The sequence below is a fragment of the Manduca sexta genome, chromosome 15 (genome assembly GCF_014839805.1).
Source record: "Manduca sexta isolate Smith_Timp_Sample1 chromosome 15, JHU_Msex_v1.0, whole genome shotgun sequence".
Taxonomy (NCBI): Eukaryota; Metazoa; Arthropoda; class Insecta; order Lepidoptera; family Sphingidae; genus Manduca; species Manduca sexta.
This window is the reverse complement of record NC_051129.1, coordinates 13,473,916-13,488,614: the sequence shown is the minus strand read 5'-3', so window position 1 is coordinate 13,488,614 and position 14,699 is coordinate 13,473,916. Positions and strand designations below refer to the sequence as shown.

The 14,699-nt window shown below is 34.3% G+C and overlaps 2 protein-coding genes across 3 annotated transcripts; one reads left to right on the top strand and one right to left on the bottom strand.

Moving 5' to 3' along the window:
• Positions 1–415: 415 nt before the first annotated feature.
• Positions 416–3,202, top strand: LOC115452009 (FAD-linked sulfhydryl oxidase ALR). 2 transcript variants are annotated; one of them, XM_037438736.1, is made up of 4 exons: positions 416–767; positions 1,059–1,256; positions 1,574–1,774; positions 2,469–3,202. In XM_037438736.1, the coding sequence occupies exons 1-3, from the start codon at positions 657–659 to the stop codon at positions 1,727–1,729; spliced, it is 465 nt and encodes a 154-aa protein (XP_037294633.1). In that variant the 5' UTR covers positions 416–656; the 3' UTR covers positions 1,730–1,774; positions 2,469–3,202. The 2 variants fall into 2 exon arrangements, 1 of the variants encoding a protein (XP_037294633.1); XR_005112367.1 differs by having other exon boundaries at positions 418–767; positions 1,059–1,252; positions 1,566–1,774.
• Positions 3,203–3,902: 700 nt separating this feature from the next.
• Positions 3,903–14,683, bottom strand: LOC115452002 (histone-lysine N-methyltransferase E(z)). Its single transcript, XM_037438734.1, is given in 17 exon segments — positions 3,903–4,623; positions 5,002–5,167; positions 5,628–5,818; positions 6,519–6,690; positions 6,949–7,055; positions 7,445–7,593; positions 7,973–8,103; positions 8,365–8,463; positions 8,601–8,730; positions 9,144–9,244; positions 11,056–11,219; positions 11,834–11,997; positions 12,370–12,506; positions 13,640–13,855; positions 14,195–14,266; positions 14,269–14,377; positions 14,449–14,683. Coding segments are annotated over 17 exon segments (2,244 nt in total). The 5' UTR covers positions 14,524–14,683; the 3' UTR covers positions 3,903–4,562.
• Positions 14,684–14,699: the final 16 nt, after the last annotated feature.

The following is a 14,699-nucleotide window of genomic DNA, read 5'->3' as shown; positions in this document are numbered from 1 at the left end:
TCTGCTGCCGTGATGATCCCCGCTAGCTGCATATTATAATATTTATCGACGCTTGAAAGGCAATCATATCTAAGCGACAATCAGTAAATTTTTGAGTAGAGTGCTTTAAAGATAAAGTTTAATGTTATTAAAATTGTCCTAGAACTACAAAACCTAGATAAAATATCGCAGTAAAAAATGGCGATGCATAATATTTATATAATTCATTTTCGTTGTATTTGTCTCTTAGATGCCTTTCAAGCGTCGTTATTTATTTATTTATAATTAGGGCAACCAGTAGTTATTATTACATTATAACTAGCTGCCCAATAAAATATAACAGTAAATAGGCTTAAATTCACAACATTTTAAGGTTTTTACTTTAATATATATTAATGCTTGCAACACACAGTGTAGTACTGTCACGTGACAACTGATAGCTTGTCATTTTGACTTTTGTATTGAAATAGGCTAGAAGTCCAAATGAAAAATAATTAATAATTTGATAAATAATTAAAAACTCGTACAGTCATCTGATTATTTAACTCACCGTTTTAGAATTCTATAAAACATTACAACTGTTGTGGTTATGTCGCAATGAAGAGAGGTACAGTCCGCTTATTGCACAATACAAATATTTAGTTTCATGGGAACAGTATTGATAGATACTAGTGAATATGCCTTCGCACGGAGTGGAAGAGGAGGACAAGCCTTGTAGGGCGTGCTCCGATTTCAAGAGCTGGGCGAAAAAGCAAAACAGAGTGACCTTCACGGCGCCGACAAAACAGGTGAGGTTATGTTTCATAATCTAGTTTCTAGCAGTATCTGCTTGTTATTTGACTGAAATAAATCAATTATCCGATTTGTGTGTGATGAAATCGGTTGAAAGATTACAATATTCTAGTGACACCTAAATTAGTGAGATTAATTGAGGGATTCTAGTAATTTTCTATAACTTTATGAACATCATTCCCTCCAAGACAAATGGAGTCCGAATATTGAGTAATTACGTGATTCGCTAAAAATAATAAAAGATTTTTTTTTTCACATTCATAAATATTCTTAAAATTTTGTTATAGTCACCACCAAAACCCAAAGACTGTCCTCTCGACAAGGATGAGCTGGGCAAGGCGACGTGGGGTTTCCTACACTCTATGGCGTCGTATTACCCTGAGAAGCCAAGTAAAGCACAGTCAGAGAGCATGTCTAAGTTCTTCAACATATTTGCACAGTTCTATCCTTGTGAGCCATGTGCTTTGGACTTCCAAGAGGAGTATGTATATCATAAATAACTTTACATAAGCAATTTGAAATCAATTATAAATAAACATGCAGATACTAAATATTTATGTATAGTATGTAAAATATGAAAGAATTTAAGTAAATATTTTTGTGAATTATTAGTTTTCATGTTTGTCGTAAAGCAACAAGACAACAAGTTACAAGTATAACAAGTATTATTTTAAAATGTATTATATGTCAATTTCATAACTTCCACAAATTTCATAATAAAAAAGATTATATGTACTTAGTGTTACTACTATATCATAAACGTATATATTGTAATAATGTGTTTGTTTTTATAGCATAAAAGAAGCATCCACCAAAGACAGAATCAAGAGACAAATTAGCAAAATGGCTGTGTGAAAGACATAACACCGTCAACATAAAGCTTGGGAAGCCAGTGTTTGACTGCAGCAAAGTGCATGAACGATGGAAGGACGGATGGCTCGACGGTTCTTGTGACTAGTGAATACTTACAGTGAAAATATTGTCAATATTCCTTATATGTGATATATTATTATTTATTATTATTATTATTGTTTGTTATCAGGCAGGCAGTATATTTAACTGATATGCCTGTATCCTGTAATTCTCAATTCCAGTTTCACTTCCCAGTAAAATATTTGTCAAGTTTATTTTTAAACATGTTCACATTTTCTGCTGCAACCACATCCTGTGGGAGGTTGTTCCACGCTCTTACTACTCTGTTCGTCAAGAAATGCATATGTGGTTTGTTATTGGACATGGTGGAGATTAGTTTTTTGTTATGGCCCCTGAGACGTACATTGGTGTCTTGGTTAAATAGGTTATGGAACCCCTGGATGTCATAGTGTCCATTTAATATTTTATAAGTTTCAATGAGATCACCACGGGTGCCTGGGCGAATCCTTTAGGGTGGTTAGTTTCAATACTTCAAGGCTGCCTCCTCATATGGACGGTGTTTCAGAAGCTTTGGCGTCTTTGTGAAATTACGTTGCACTTTTTCCAATAGCTCAATATCCTTAACAAAGTATGGGTTCCACACTTGAAAAGCATACTCCAGAATTGGTCGAATAAATGTTTTATAGATTTTCAGCATCATTTCCGGGGTCAAATGCCTAAAAGCTTTCTTAACCAGATAAATAAGACTATTCGCCTTTTTGGTGACTGACATTATATGTTCGCCCCACTTTAAATTTTCCGTAATTTTTTTTTATTTTTTTTATATAGTTAGGACAAATTATTATAAGTGTGTATATACATAACAATAACATGCATTGATCACATGATAATAACTTTTGTACCTTGGGATGTGATATTAATATTCTACAATATTAATTGTAATATGTTTATTGCAAGCTGTACAAATTACATAATTAATTTAATTACATATAAAAAAATAGTATAAAGCCATCAATTAATTTATAAATTTATCTACAGAATTGTATTTGCTCTATTATTTGTACCAGACTATGAATTCTGAATTGAGTTTGTCTGTTGACCATTTGAAGTCATGCATTTGGTGATTGTTATATGTAAAGTTAGCCACTAATGTAGCTAAGCAAATTCAGACAAAACACTTTTAAACATTAATTCATGTTCTAAACTAAAGTAAACTTTAAAGTTTATGTTTATGAAGAAAATCGATTGTTGGTACAGACAAAAAGTTTAAAGGCAGTTTGACATTTTGAATTTGTTGAGCTAGTGTTATGCTTGACTGTATTTACATACGTAGTTGGGATGTAACATCTCTGCTTACTATGAACTATGGTACCTTATTAGTTGTTACACATTATGTGACAATATTTTCACTTTGTTTAGTGACCAGTTTTGTTAAAGTTGTAAGCAATATTTTGTTCCAGTATTTATCTCTGAATTGTGTCACCTGTGTCATTAGTTTAGGTTTTTGTATATGTATAATGTTGTTAGATTTGTTTTTAATATATTATTCTTTTGAAAATATTTTTTATTTAAAAAATACTAGAGTGAAAAAGCATATTAGCATTGACATATATTCTGTAGACATGAACATCCATAAAAACTATTTTTTCAAAATCTGAACTAAAATGGCAACCAAAACATTACCGTTATACGTACGGTACGTTACATTCAACTATGTACCGTTATACGTCACGTACTTGAACAACAAATAATTTTACTTATTTGACTAATATTTTATATTCAAATCCAGGTTTACACTTAGACTCGAGTTGTTATATCATGAGCGCCACTCCGTACACAACCACAAGCTGTCAATATTGACCATACTAAAGTCAGTTTGAATGAATTCCAGTTCAATTTAGTTGAACACAGTGAATGTTCGGAACGCCAAATCTAGTATGTAGTACATATATTTCAATGCATATTAGTATGTACTATGTTTGCTGTTATTTATATTAATACAATAAAAAAAAGTTTGTTTGTTAGCCAATCTTTGAAACTACTGAACCGATTTTAAAAATTCTTTTGCTTATCGGAAGCTACATTATTCACGAGTGCTAGACAATTTTGTATTATAAATATTAAAAAATTGTCTAGCAATCATAAAAGCAAAATATTTTTACCAAAAAATTTTCAAAGCCATGGGCAAGAGATAAAAATTATACAGACCTTAGAATTCTTATGACACATTTATGTATATTAACGAATTAAAACTACAGTTCACTTTACAAAATTTATTATTTAAAAAGTTTTTAAAAGCTGTACATACAACTTACATTGAACCTTATTCTACAAGCAAAAGGGCACTCATTTGGCAGTAAATTCACAATATCGTGAAACCATAATCACAAGGCTTTAGTTGCAAAAATATTGCTTTTCCTAGAGGTAGTAATTTTCCAGTACTTACACAATTATTATTGTAACAAATTATCACACCATAAAGATTCATACAGTCAGACATACATAGATATCTTGTGTCTTAGTAGGGCAAGACAGCAGAGTAACCTAGTTTTATCTATACAAGAGCAGGTCTCAGAGCACACAACAATGCTAGTATTAGCATTATTGGACAGTAAAAAAGGATGACCTGGAATACAACACTATAATTCGAGTGCTATTTGGTAGTAAATAACTGCGCCACATATATGGACTCTCTTATACAAAAGGCCTAACGAGTCTAGAATCAATTACCAATGTTACTTTGCTGAGAATTAACCTCTATACTGATCTACTCAAAATATCATACTTTTTGCTAACATAACGCGATGTCAAACTGTATGAACCTTTGCACTGTGGTTATAAGCAAGTATGTTATGTAGAACATGTGCTTAAGAGTCCGTCAAACTAGTTGACTGGCCGTGCCGCTATTTGGATAGCTCTCATAAGAATTCCATTTCCCTCTCGATGCCGACGAACTTCAGTTGCTCGGTTGGTCCGTATCTGCAAAGAAATTGAAATTAATTGTTACTTTTCTATATACATATTAATTCTACATATATATTATTAACCAGGGATTCGGAAAACTGGAAATTTTGCATAATTTTCACTAAATGACGTCAATGAGGACTAGTCACTAAGAAAGGGTTAAATTAGGGGAAGGTCCTTAACGCGGGTGGAGCTTCAGTCATACGATAGTTATATTAATAGGATTAGATAAGATATATCTGAAAAGTTTGAAGACATAAATTTAACATCCAACAATTAATTAATTAATTTAAATTTTAATTGTTAAATAAAATCATTAATAATGATTCCCTAACACTAAAAATAGTTTAAGAGATATGGCTTTGTTCTACAGTAAAACCTGGTGAGCATTACCTGTAATCAAAGAACAGCTCCTCTCCAGGCTGTATGGCGCGCTTGGCGAAAATGCCGATGCGATGGTCGCCATTCACCATCATTACCTTGGCATAGCAGTTCGGGTTGATCGAGTGGTTCGCGAAACGAATCTTGTTACCTTTGCGCGTCGCGTCCACAACGAAATCTAGAAAAATCAATAAACGTAATAGAGTATTGATCTTAAAATTATCCATAAAACGAGAACACAATTACTGGTTTTGAAATACATGTCTTAACTAATGACAAACAAAAATATCAAATATATTTATATAAAACGTATTAAATTTAAATTATGAATGAAAGTCATCAACAATATAATATCCATTTTTGTATTAACACCAAAGCTCTATACAATCATTGCAATTATAATATTTTTTTATAATTTGTTCACATCGATTTTTGATAGGGCTATCACAGCATCGGGCGGAACAAACATGGCGAAAAGTGGATGCCCTGATTGCACCTCTGCCTACCTCTTCAGAGATAAAGGCGTTTTTTGTGTTTTTATTTTTGACACAAGCACATGTCCCAGTCGAGTCGGACCATTCCTCTTGTAGACCAATGTTGCTACATTCAGGCATCTTACCAGATACCACATGCCTTACCATTGTTAAGATTGAAGAGGAAGGAGCACATGTACTTATCGTACACCTTCCCGCGGCGGTCCGCCTCGTCTTGCGATATGATCTCGCCGCAGTACTCCGAGATGAACTCGTTCTTATGCGCCGCGTCCTTCAGGAAGATCCCCCAGCCGGCCACGTCAGATGGCGCGAGGAGCAGGTGCTTGTGTAGACCTCTGGAATGTGTAATTTTTGCATAAATTATATATAAAATGTGTTGCAGTAAATGGGTATCAACTATCGACAATAAAGGGACGAAGATTTATAACTCTTTAGTAAATTTAAACAAGAAAAATTCATTTGAATATTTTATCAATAATTTATTAGGTTACGCATATTAGAAATTCAATTAATCAAAAACTATTAGTTTACGTATGTTTCTCCTTTAGTCCATATAGATTTAATAGGGGACCGGCCTATGCTTGATTTTGTACATTATTCTATATGTAATGATTAATAATACGAAAAAGAAGCACTGCTGCGAAAACTGCATAAAAATTGGTTAAAAAATGAGCGAGCAATTCACATTTAAAATATTGTAATGTACAGAAGTGGGCGCGATGTGGGGATATCGCTTCATCTCTTTCTTTAGCACGCGTCGTAATTCCCGATGACGTCACATGTGGGTATTTTGTCTCTTTTCTGTTTCTTGTAAATGACCCTTTCCACCGAAATTCAAAGACTTATAACTTGTTGATTTTTTACCGGATTTTAATAATTCTTTTTGTGTTATAATTTATATTATGTAAATATTTGATAATAGTAAAGAACAAAAATAAGTCCGGTACCCTATTATTGTTGATACCCTCATATTTTAACACCCTGTATACTCTAAGTTTGTATATGTATGTGGTAATGGTGTGATGGTGGTGGTACCTCTGCACGGAGACGTTCTTGCAGTAGACGGCCGCGGGCGGCGGCGGCGGCAGCGCGTCGGCGCCACACGCCGTGCACAGGTCGGGGTCGCACTCGCGCACGCCCAGGTAGCACGGGCACTGCTTCGTGTTGCACTGCGCCTTGCACCGGCAACCCGGGAATCGGTTCTGACCTGCCGATCCACAACACTCATGTTCTACAGCCTACATTGCTTCAAAAAATAACTAATAGGCTAAAAATACTCTTTGCAATACAAAATAGCAGCAGGACCTTCCTTAATCTCTAAATTGCACAAATTTTAAGTGTATGCCAAATTATATGACATTACTTTTCAATTACAGCATTAGTTCACTTCATCACTACTTTGACTTGTTGTCTACTGACTCAACATTTTGTAAAACCAATATACAGACCTAATAATGTTACTTACAATCACTGCTGCACTGACAGAACTTCTCGCAGAAGTTCTGTGACTGTAGACATGGACACATGCTGTCACAAGGTTGGTTCGGATGGTCGCACGGGGTGTAGTTATATCTGTAAACATTCCAGTTGTTTTAATTCTGATACTTTAAATAGCTTCTTTATTTTGAACAAACCGAGAAGACAAAATGTCGATATGTATGTATATTTGCTTCGAGAAATAAATACCTAAGATGCTATGGCATTTATTTCTTGGAACAAAGTTAAGCTCTAAGGCTTAGAGTGACATTCCCATTATTTTTTTACTGAGAATTTTTATTAATCCATTTCAGTACTGGCTGTTGAAATTAATCAAATTCAACTTGTCTAAATAGCAATTAGTACAGATACAGAACAGTATAATCATGACAGGATAATTCCTCCTTTTTAGTACATACTCGTGGTGCTATTATGAGTACAGAATAGTATAATCGTAACAGGATAATTTCTCCTTTAGTACATACACGTGGTGCGAGGCGGAGTCCTTCTTGAGCTGTATCTTGCGGCAGTGCACGGACCACAGCCTATGCTTCTTCTTCTTCTTGCGCGGAGGAGTCAGCTCAGCTTCCACCCGACACTCCTCTTGGCCAGTGTTGATCCAATATGTGTAAACCTACAAATATTTTGAATATAGAATGAGAGTAAAACACCTCCTTTAAATAGATCATTAACAAGGTATGATTCGATACCAACGACCAATTTGTATGTAATAGTTTGCTATTTTTTTTTTTGCAGGCATTATATAACATTTTACACAAGAACTCGGAACAACTCCAGAATCAACATGTCTTATTGAATTTCAGTGTTTAATCGGTTTTAATTATATTTGTATGACAGTAGCCGTGAAGGAGGCGACATTTCACATACTGAAGATAATTTGGTTAATTTAATATGGGGTGAGACTCGCTAGTGTACAACACAGGATGCTACAAAACATGGTATTCAATAACTAATTATTTGATATATTAAAAAAAATAATCTTATAAGCATACCTGTTGACAAGTCTTGGATAGCATAAGCTGAGCTATGGCGCAGTAATTGGAGGGGAACACCTTGTGTAGAGCTCTAAACAGCGACTGGTCCGAGCCGGTCCACTCCGACTCGATGTCGCCGACGGACAGACCTGCCAACAGACCGCCCTCTACGTGTACCGCTACTTGTGTTAATGTTGTATGAAGATGTGAAAATTAAATATACAGAGTGTGACATTATGAATGGATCAAATGTTGCAAGTTAATAGTGATCTTTAATACTTTTAACTGGGTTTCTTACACAGAAATTAAATCGCAAAAATGCTTAACTACCTTCATCAATGGTATTAGTAGTCTAAAATTGTATATCTATAAGAAATAAATGAAAATATATATAAACGTCGGCATGGTACCCAGTGCATTGTAGGCGGGCTCGGCTGACTCTTCTCCGGCGGGCTTGGCGTTCGCGCCGTTAGTACTCCAGTTGCTGTTGCTCGAGTTACTGTTGCTTCCTGTAAGTTACAACATTTCTAATCATCAACTAGGAAATTCAAACTAAAGTTATATGTTTCTGAGATAATGCCGTTGCCGGATGTCTCGTGTCCACTCCATCGTGTTCATACCATGAATATCGTCCATATTATATTACCTTTCTGAAATCGATTACTATCATTGCTGTCTTCCGATGATGCGTCGTTTGGCGAGTCGATGGCGTGGCTCTTCCCCTTGTCCTCTTCACCGGCTGCCTTCTCTCGGGCCAGTTTCTCACGCATTCCTTCCTGTATTTACAAATTCGATATGTTTATGGTGGTCAGATTTTGTATCCGTTCAGATAACAACCGCCATACACAAAGCATAAAATCCACCATAGTAGCTCACAAAATCGTAGCGTTCAAGTTGACACTAAATTGGCATAGTTGTGTAAATTGGAGATGGATAATCACCACTCTGGAGACTTCTAGATAGAGTATCGATTGCCTATAATCTACGAGAAAGAATCCGTTTGCCATGGCCAAATAAAATCGTTTATGTCTACATTCTATACTGCATAATCTTACATATTGTTTTAAATTAATAACCTAACAGAGAATAATTTGACTATGGAGGTCGATAAGAACATCATTCCCATTTTTCTTTGTGATCTTTGTAAAATAAATATATTAAAGATCAATAATTAAGTGTTATTACTCACCAACAGCATATAACAACTGGACCCACACGGTTCCGAGAAGGACTTCAAGTCGGGCCCCTTCCGTTTGCACAGATTGGGCCGCGGGTGGCACGCTTGCAAACCTGCTGTCAGTAGGATGTGTAGTGTCGTCTCTCTCACACCCGCGTGCCGACAATGACGTAACCGTATAACTATCCTCATTTATCAACCACTATGTATTTATTAACATTTTAATTCAACAGACTAACCCCATATAATTTTAAACTTTGACAAAATAAGATAGACTTGTAAAGATTTTTTTCGAACTACCCGTAATGTTGGAAATATTATAATGTACATCAATGAACTGAGTATATTATATTAAATATACTAAATTTGGATTTTATACTGAATTGTTAGCCAAAATTAAGTCTCTGGTTACGCCAATGTCTACCAATATAAACAATACTATACATATACTAATAAATACAACAAAACATAGTGTACAACATAAGTATACAGTGTATGACAGGGCTGGAGCATGAGGAAATCAACAAACCAAGCGAATGTTCGGATGCACTTGTAAAATAATCGATAATAGGTAGAGCATGTCACAACAAGAATGATACACTTTTGTTAAATTTTGAAAGTTGGGGATAAAGGATTATACAAAAGTTTAATTATATTAATAATAATTTAAACATATTTGCGTAATACATATAGACATAACATTTAGCGAAAATAAAGTACAATATCTAGCACGGTTATATATATATTTTTCTTTTTACAATTCTATTGGACTTATAATTTGGGATGCTATTATTTTCAGAGCATGAGGTATTTATTACGAGCCAATTTATTTAAATTACCTTTATTCTTTTTATATAACTTGTTGTGAACTTGGATCAGTTTGAAGGCTGGTAAATTCATAAACATGAAATCATATTGAGGTAGAGTGAGAAAAATAGCATAAAAATAAATACATGATCAATGTTCGTGTTACCTGATGCCTGACTTCCTGTCAGCCAAACAGATAAAGACTGATCAACCCTAGTGTTCACATACACCTAGCTTATACTATACTTAATATATGTTACTACATTAATATTGTATTCTACTATATATACTGGGATATTGATATAAGTACTTTGTTGGCAGTATGATAATATATTTGGTGGGCAATTGAAATGTGATTTGATGCTTAGCTTAGAAAATGGATCATAGTAGGACCTTCTATTAATTAATATATGCTTAGGAGATAAAGTAATTTCATGAAAGACATTGTCGTTTTTATGATGGCCAGAATTAAGAAGACCTACCATCAAAACATCTCCACACAAAACCTTTGGGGCGGTTTACTTCTGTATCCTATAGAAGTACTCATCATATTTTCCAAAATGGCTTACTTACTACAAGGTTTCAATTGCCCGTGTAAAAAGCATATTCCAATACAAGTATGGGTTTAATATTGTGGCATAAAATATATTAGATTTTGAAAACTCTTCACGCAGAAGAAACATTAAAACCAATCCGTTCACAAACTTCACTAAAGCTGATATACTAAGATATTTATTCTGAACAATTGGCTAATCAAAAGACATGTAATATTTAAACAAAATGGGGCAAAATACTTTTTCTACTTACTCAAATGATTTTCTACTTTATATTGAAGTTTGTTTCCCATCACTCAGTATAAATTGAATTTAATATAACATTAAAAGTATCTGTGAAGTTACCAGTTACAAACAAAAATCTCATTATTCAAGATTCTATATTGAATCAATATTTATTTCGTCTACTGGGGTTTTTACTGTTACATAAACAACCATTTTTAACAATTTAGAACACTTTTACATGTAGGTATCAATTTTTTTTTAACCGTGCGTAACATCACAGATACCTCTATCACACATCACCCTGTATTCTGTATAACGAGTAATAAAATTATACTGACGATGGAGGAAGCAGTCGTACTTGAAGCAGCGGCGGCAGAAGAGCGTGTGGAAGGAGTGCATGGTTTGGTCGCGGGAGACCGACTCGGCGAGCGGCCCGTCGATATTGGGCGTGCACTCCGGCGGCAACGCGTTCGGGTCGCTGCGGGACGTTAGCTCGATGTACCTGACAACGGTGGTATAGATTTAAAAAAAAATGGAAAAATGAAACAAATATGTCGTTCGTATGATGGCAAGCGATACGACCGACCATAAGCACTAGCAACACCATATAGTACTTAAATTACAAAGTACTGCATAACACTCCACTACACTCATCACCTTGAGATATAAAGATGTAAAGTCTCATGATGCTCAGTAATTATGCTGACTACAATGTCTTTCACATTGGAATACAATAGTGCATGCATACTGTTGCTAGGCCAAAGAAATACATTGCATTGGTACCAACCCACCCAGCCCCTAGCTTATCGGCCTATCTATCACCTGTAAATCGGTAAGTAATAACTCAAGACTATAATTATATACTAAAATAATCTTTGTTACTTGTGTCTTGTGCCAAACATAACTACATCTGCTATTTATGCTATATTGTCGTTTCCGTTAGTTAGTCAAATATATATTTTTTCTATGTATTTTTCAAATGGCTGCCATATCTACAGGGTGTTATAAAATAAAGGATTAACATTGGTTTATGATTAAGAAGGTTGATTTGTATCCATTATGATTATTTTCATTTAATAGGACTCATTACTTCAAGAAATGTTAAAATAATTTTACTTCTCTCTCAACTCCTGTGCAGTCCCTTTATCAGGAAACTGTGAGCTGATGGCTTGGAATATGATGAATATGGGGAACTGTTTGTCATTGATTTGTTTCTTTTCACCATCTTTGTTCTCTTCTTTGTCTTTCTCTTTATCCTTTTGTTCTTTTGTGCCTTCCTTCTGTAACATTATACTAGCTTTAGATTTGCCTTCATTTTAGTAATGAGAATCCAGGATCTCAGCACTTAATGTATTTATTAGTGGTTATGGAATATCCAGATGTTATAGAAAATTGGTATAATATTCAAGCCATTTATTCACGTGATTTGAAGCTATCTATCTCATATCATTATATCACCTATGTTAGCTACAAATATTTCCGTTTGGTAAAGAGAGTAGATGGTAAAGGTTATGCACACAAAAGTTACCATACATATCTGGATACATAATAAATGTACCTTAGCAATAAGATAATATTATGTGTAGTGTAGGTAGTGCTATTTAAATAAATAGATGAAATAAAGAACAATATTTCAAAGTACTCCAAATTACCTCCTTATCATCCTTGGAGTTGCGCGCCTCCCGGTCCTTGCGCTCCTCGGCGACCTCCTCCTTGGTCTGATAGGTCATCAACGCATGTACTAAATCCACGAACAGCTGGTCGTCAATGAACCCGCCTTCCTTGTCACCTGTCGGCACAAGGATTTAAAACTTAATGTCAATGCATGTATATAAACCCTTGTCACCTGTCAGCACAAGGATTTAAAGTTTATTGTCAATGCATGTATGTACACTATAAACTTTTATGGTTTTTGATTTGTGCCTCAGATAACTTATAGTTTCTATAGATTATGTCAACAGGCACTGGTCATAGGATTATTGTAATAGTTTGTTAAGAATCAATTACTCCAGAGAGGTATTTTTTGTTGGTCTTATAGCCTATACATTAACCATAGTTTTTCTGCCATACTAAACATTTATTGAGACCAAAAACTTTATTAAAAAATCCAAGCAATAATTTTGCCAATAAAATAACCATCGCCATTTATTATCTGCATAGACATATGATTTAAGGATGACAAAGCGCACCAAGCGTGATACGTAAGTGCGTAAGCCTATGATGAATGTTTTATAATCTTATGTCTCTTATACAAAAGCAGCTTACAGTAGGCAAGGTAGCAATGATGTCAAAAATATAATTGAATTTCAAAGTCACTTTGAATTCAATCACACACTAATTGAGTTATCTTTTTACAGCCCTAAGCAAAAATGTTTTTCAAGACTAAAGGTATTATAAAAGGTTTAATTTCTTGAATTTAAATAAAAAAAATAAAAGCTCTGTTTTTGAATACCAAAATAAAATCACCTTTGGAACTTTCAAATAAAAAAGGAGAGAAAATCTAAACTTTTTACAAGTAGCCGAAACCATATTATTCCTTTAGTCTCAAATTATAACACTTATTCTAAGTATAACCGTCAAAGGCTTTTTATAAGCCACAAAAGCATAGATGTGTACGCCACACACCAATGTATATTATTTGTAGAAATTTGTGGACAACACCAATTTGGAATTCATTGAAATATAATATCATTTTTAGCTAACTATTTTTGGTAAAATGTAATAATTGTTATAATATATTTTATACTTGTTTCCTTTAGCTAAATTACATGTTTGCCTCCAATATTTCAATTCCCTTTAAGTACTAAATATCAAATTAAAAATCCCAAAATATATTGCTCATTTAGGCATTAGCACAGATCTTTATTCCAAAATAGTAATTGGTTCTGTCCACACAAATAGCAGGATGTGAAGCAGATGTACCATGCACTTTCCCGTCGTAGTTCTTTATTAGCTCCTCGATGAATGTACCGTCCTGGTCCAGGACCTCATCGCCCATATATGGGATGTTGTGCAGTACCGTCTCATCTTCCACCATGAAATTCTTCTGTGTCGGCGCCCAGGTGTACATTGTGGGTATCGGATTGACTGAATTTATTATACGTATTGGTACTTGCTGAGTTGTGACTACACCAGAAGCTGTTAACAAGAATAAAATGTTAATAAATATGGCTATCCAGTTGTGAAATTATGTAGCTAATATTGACCAATATTTTCTATCCCACTGTGCCCATTTATCAACCACATATAGGTAAATTGTATCCTCGTTTTATATTTAGATAAAACTAAAATATGACTAACTTGTTTCACATCTAAGTATTTTATACAAGACCAATGAGATAGTGCTTACAATTATTATAAATAAAGAAATCAAATTAGTAATATTATTACAGTCATGTAAAATAACTAAAAACAAAACTTATTGGATTTCACTTTAGCATGTTTTTCAAATTAATGTTCATAACAAGTTACGCATACCGTCAGTGTAGCTAACTTCTGCTCGTTTCATAAGACTCTCATGGCTGGAAGTAGGTGCCGGAGGAGGCCAAAGGGTCTTTTATTGCGGTCCGAAGTCTCAGTCTCTCTTGTCTCTATAGCCTCTGACATTATTCTTAAATTACGTGCCCAGGCTACTTTCACTTCGTCTGCACGTTTGAACCGCTAAAAACATCACATATGTACTATAGACATCATTTTACAAAATAAAGACCTTAGTACTTAGTTCATTGTACCTTTACTTGGCGGAGTCTCATGTACTCTGATTTCACACGCTTCTTCCATTCCGCTGAAACTTTCGACTTACTCATTAGCAAATTTATACGCTCAAGTATAATAACCAGTTATTATAATGGAAAATAACGGTTTATAAAACTCAATAAAGACAGAAATACCAAACAGCACAAATCAAACAAGAGAAAATTTTTAGCCCGCGGGCCGGTTTGCATTGCAAACTTTACAACAGTCACAGAGTAAAAATATAGTA

Excerpts from the sequence above, each read along its gene's own strand:
- LOC115452009 (XM_037438736.1), top strand. The coding sequence starts at position 657 with ATGCCTTCGCACGGAGTGGAAGAGGAGGACAAGCCTTGTAGGGCGTGC. Across the intron at positions 768-1,058 it reads TCACGGCGCCGACAAAACAG|TCACCACCAAAACCCAAAGA; the intron begins GTGAGGTTATGT and ends ATTTTGTTATAG. Across the intron at positions 1,257-1,573 it reads TGGACTTCCAAGAGGAGTAT|AAGCATCCACCAAAGACAGA; the intron begins GTATATCATAAA and ends ATAGCATAAAAG.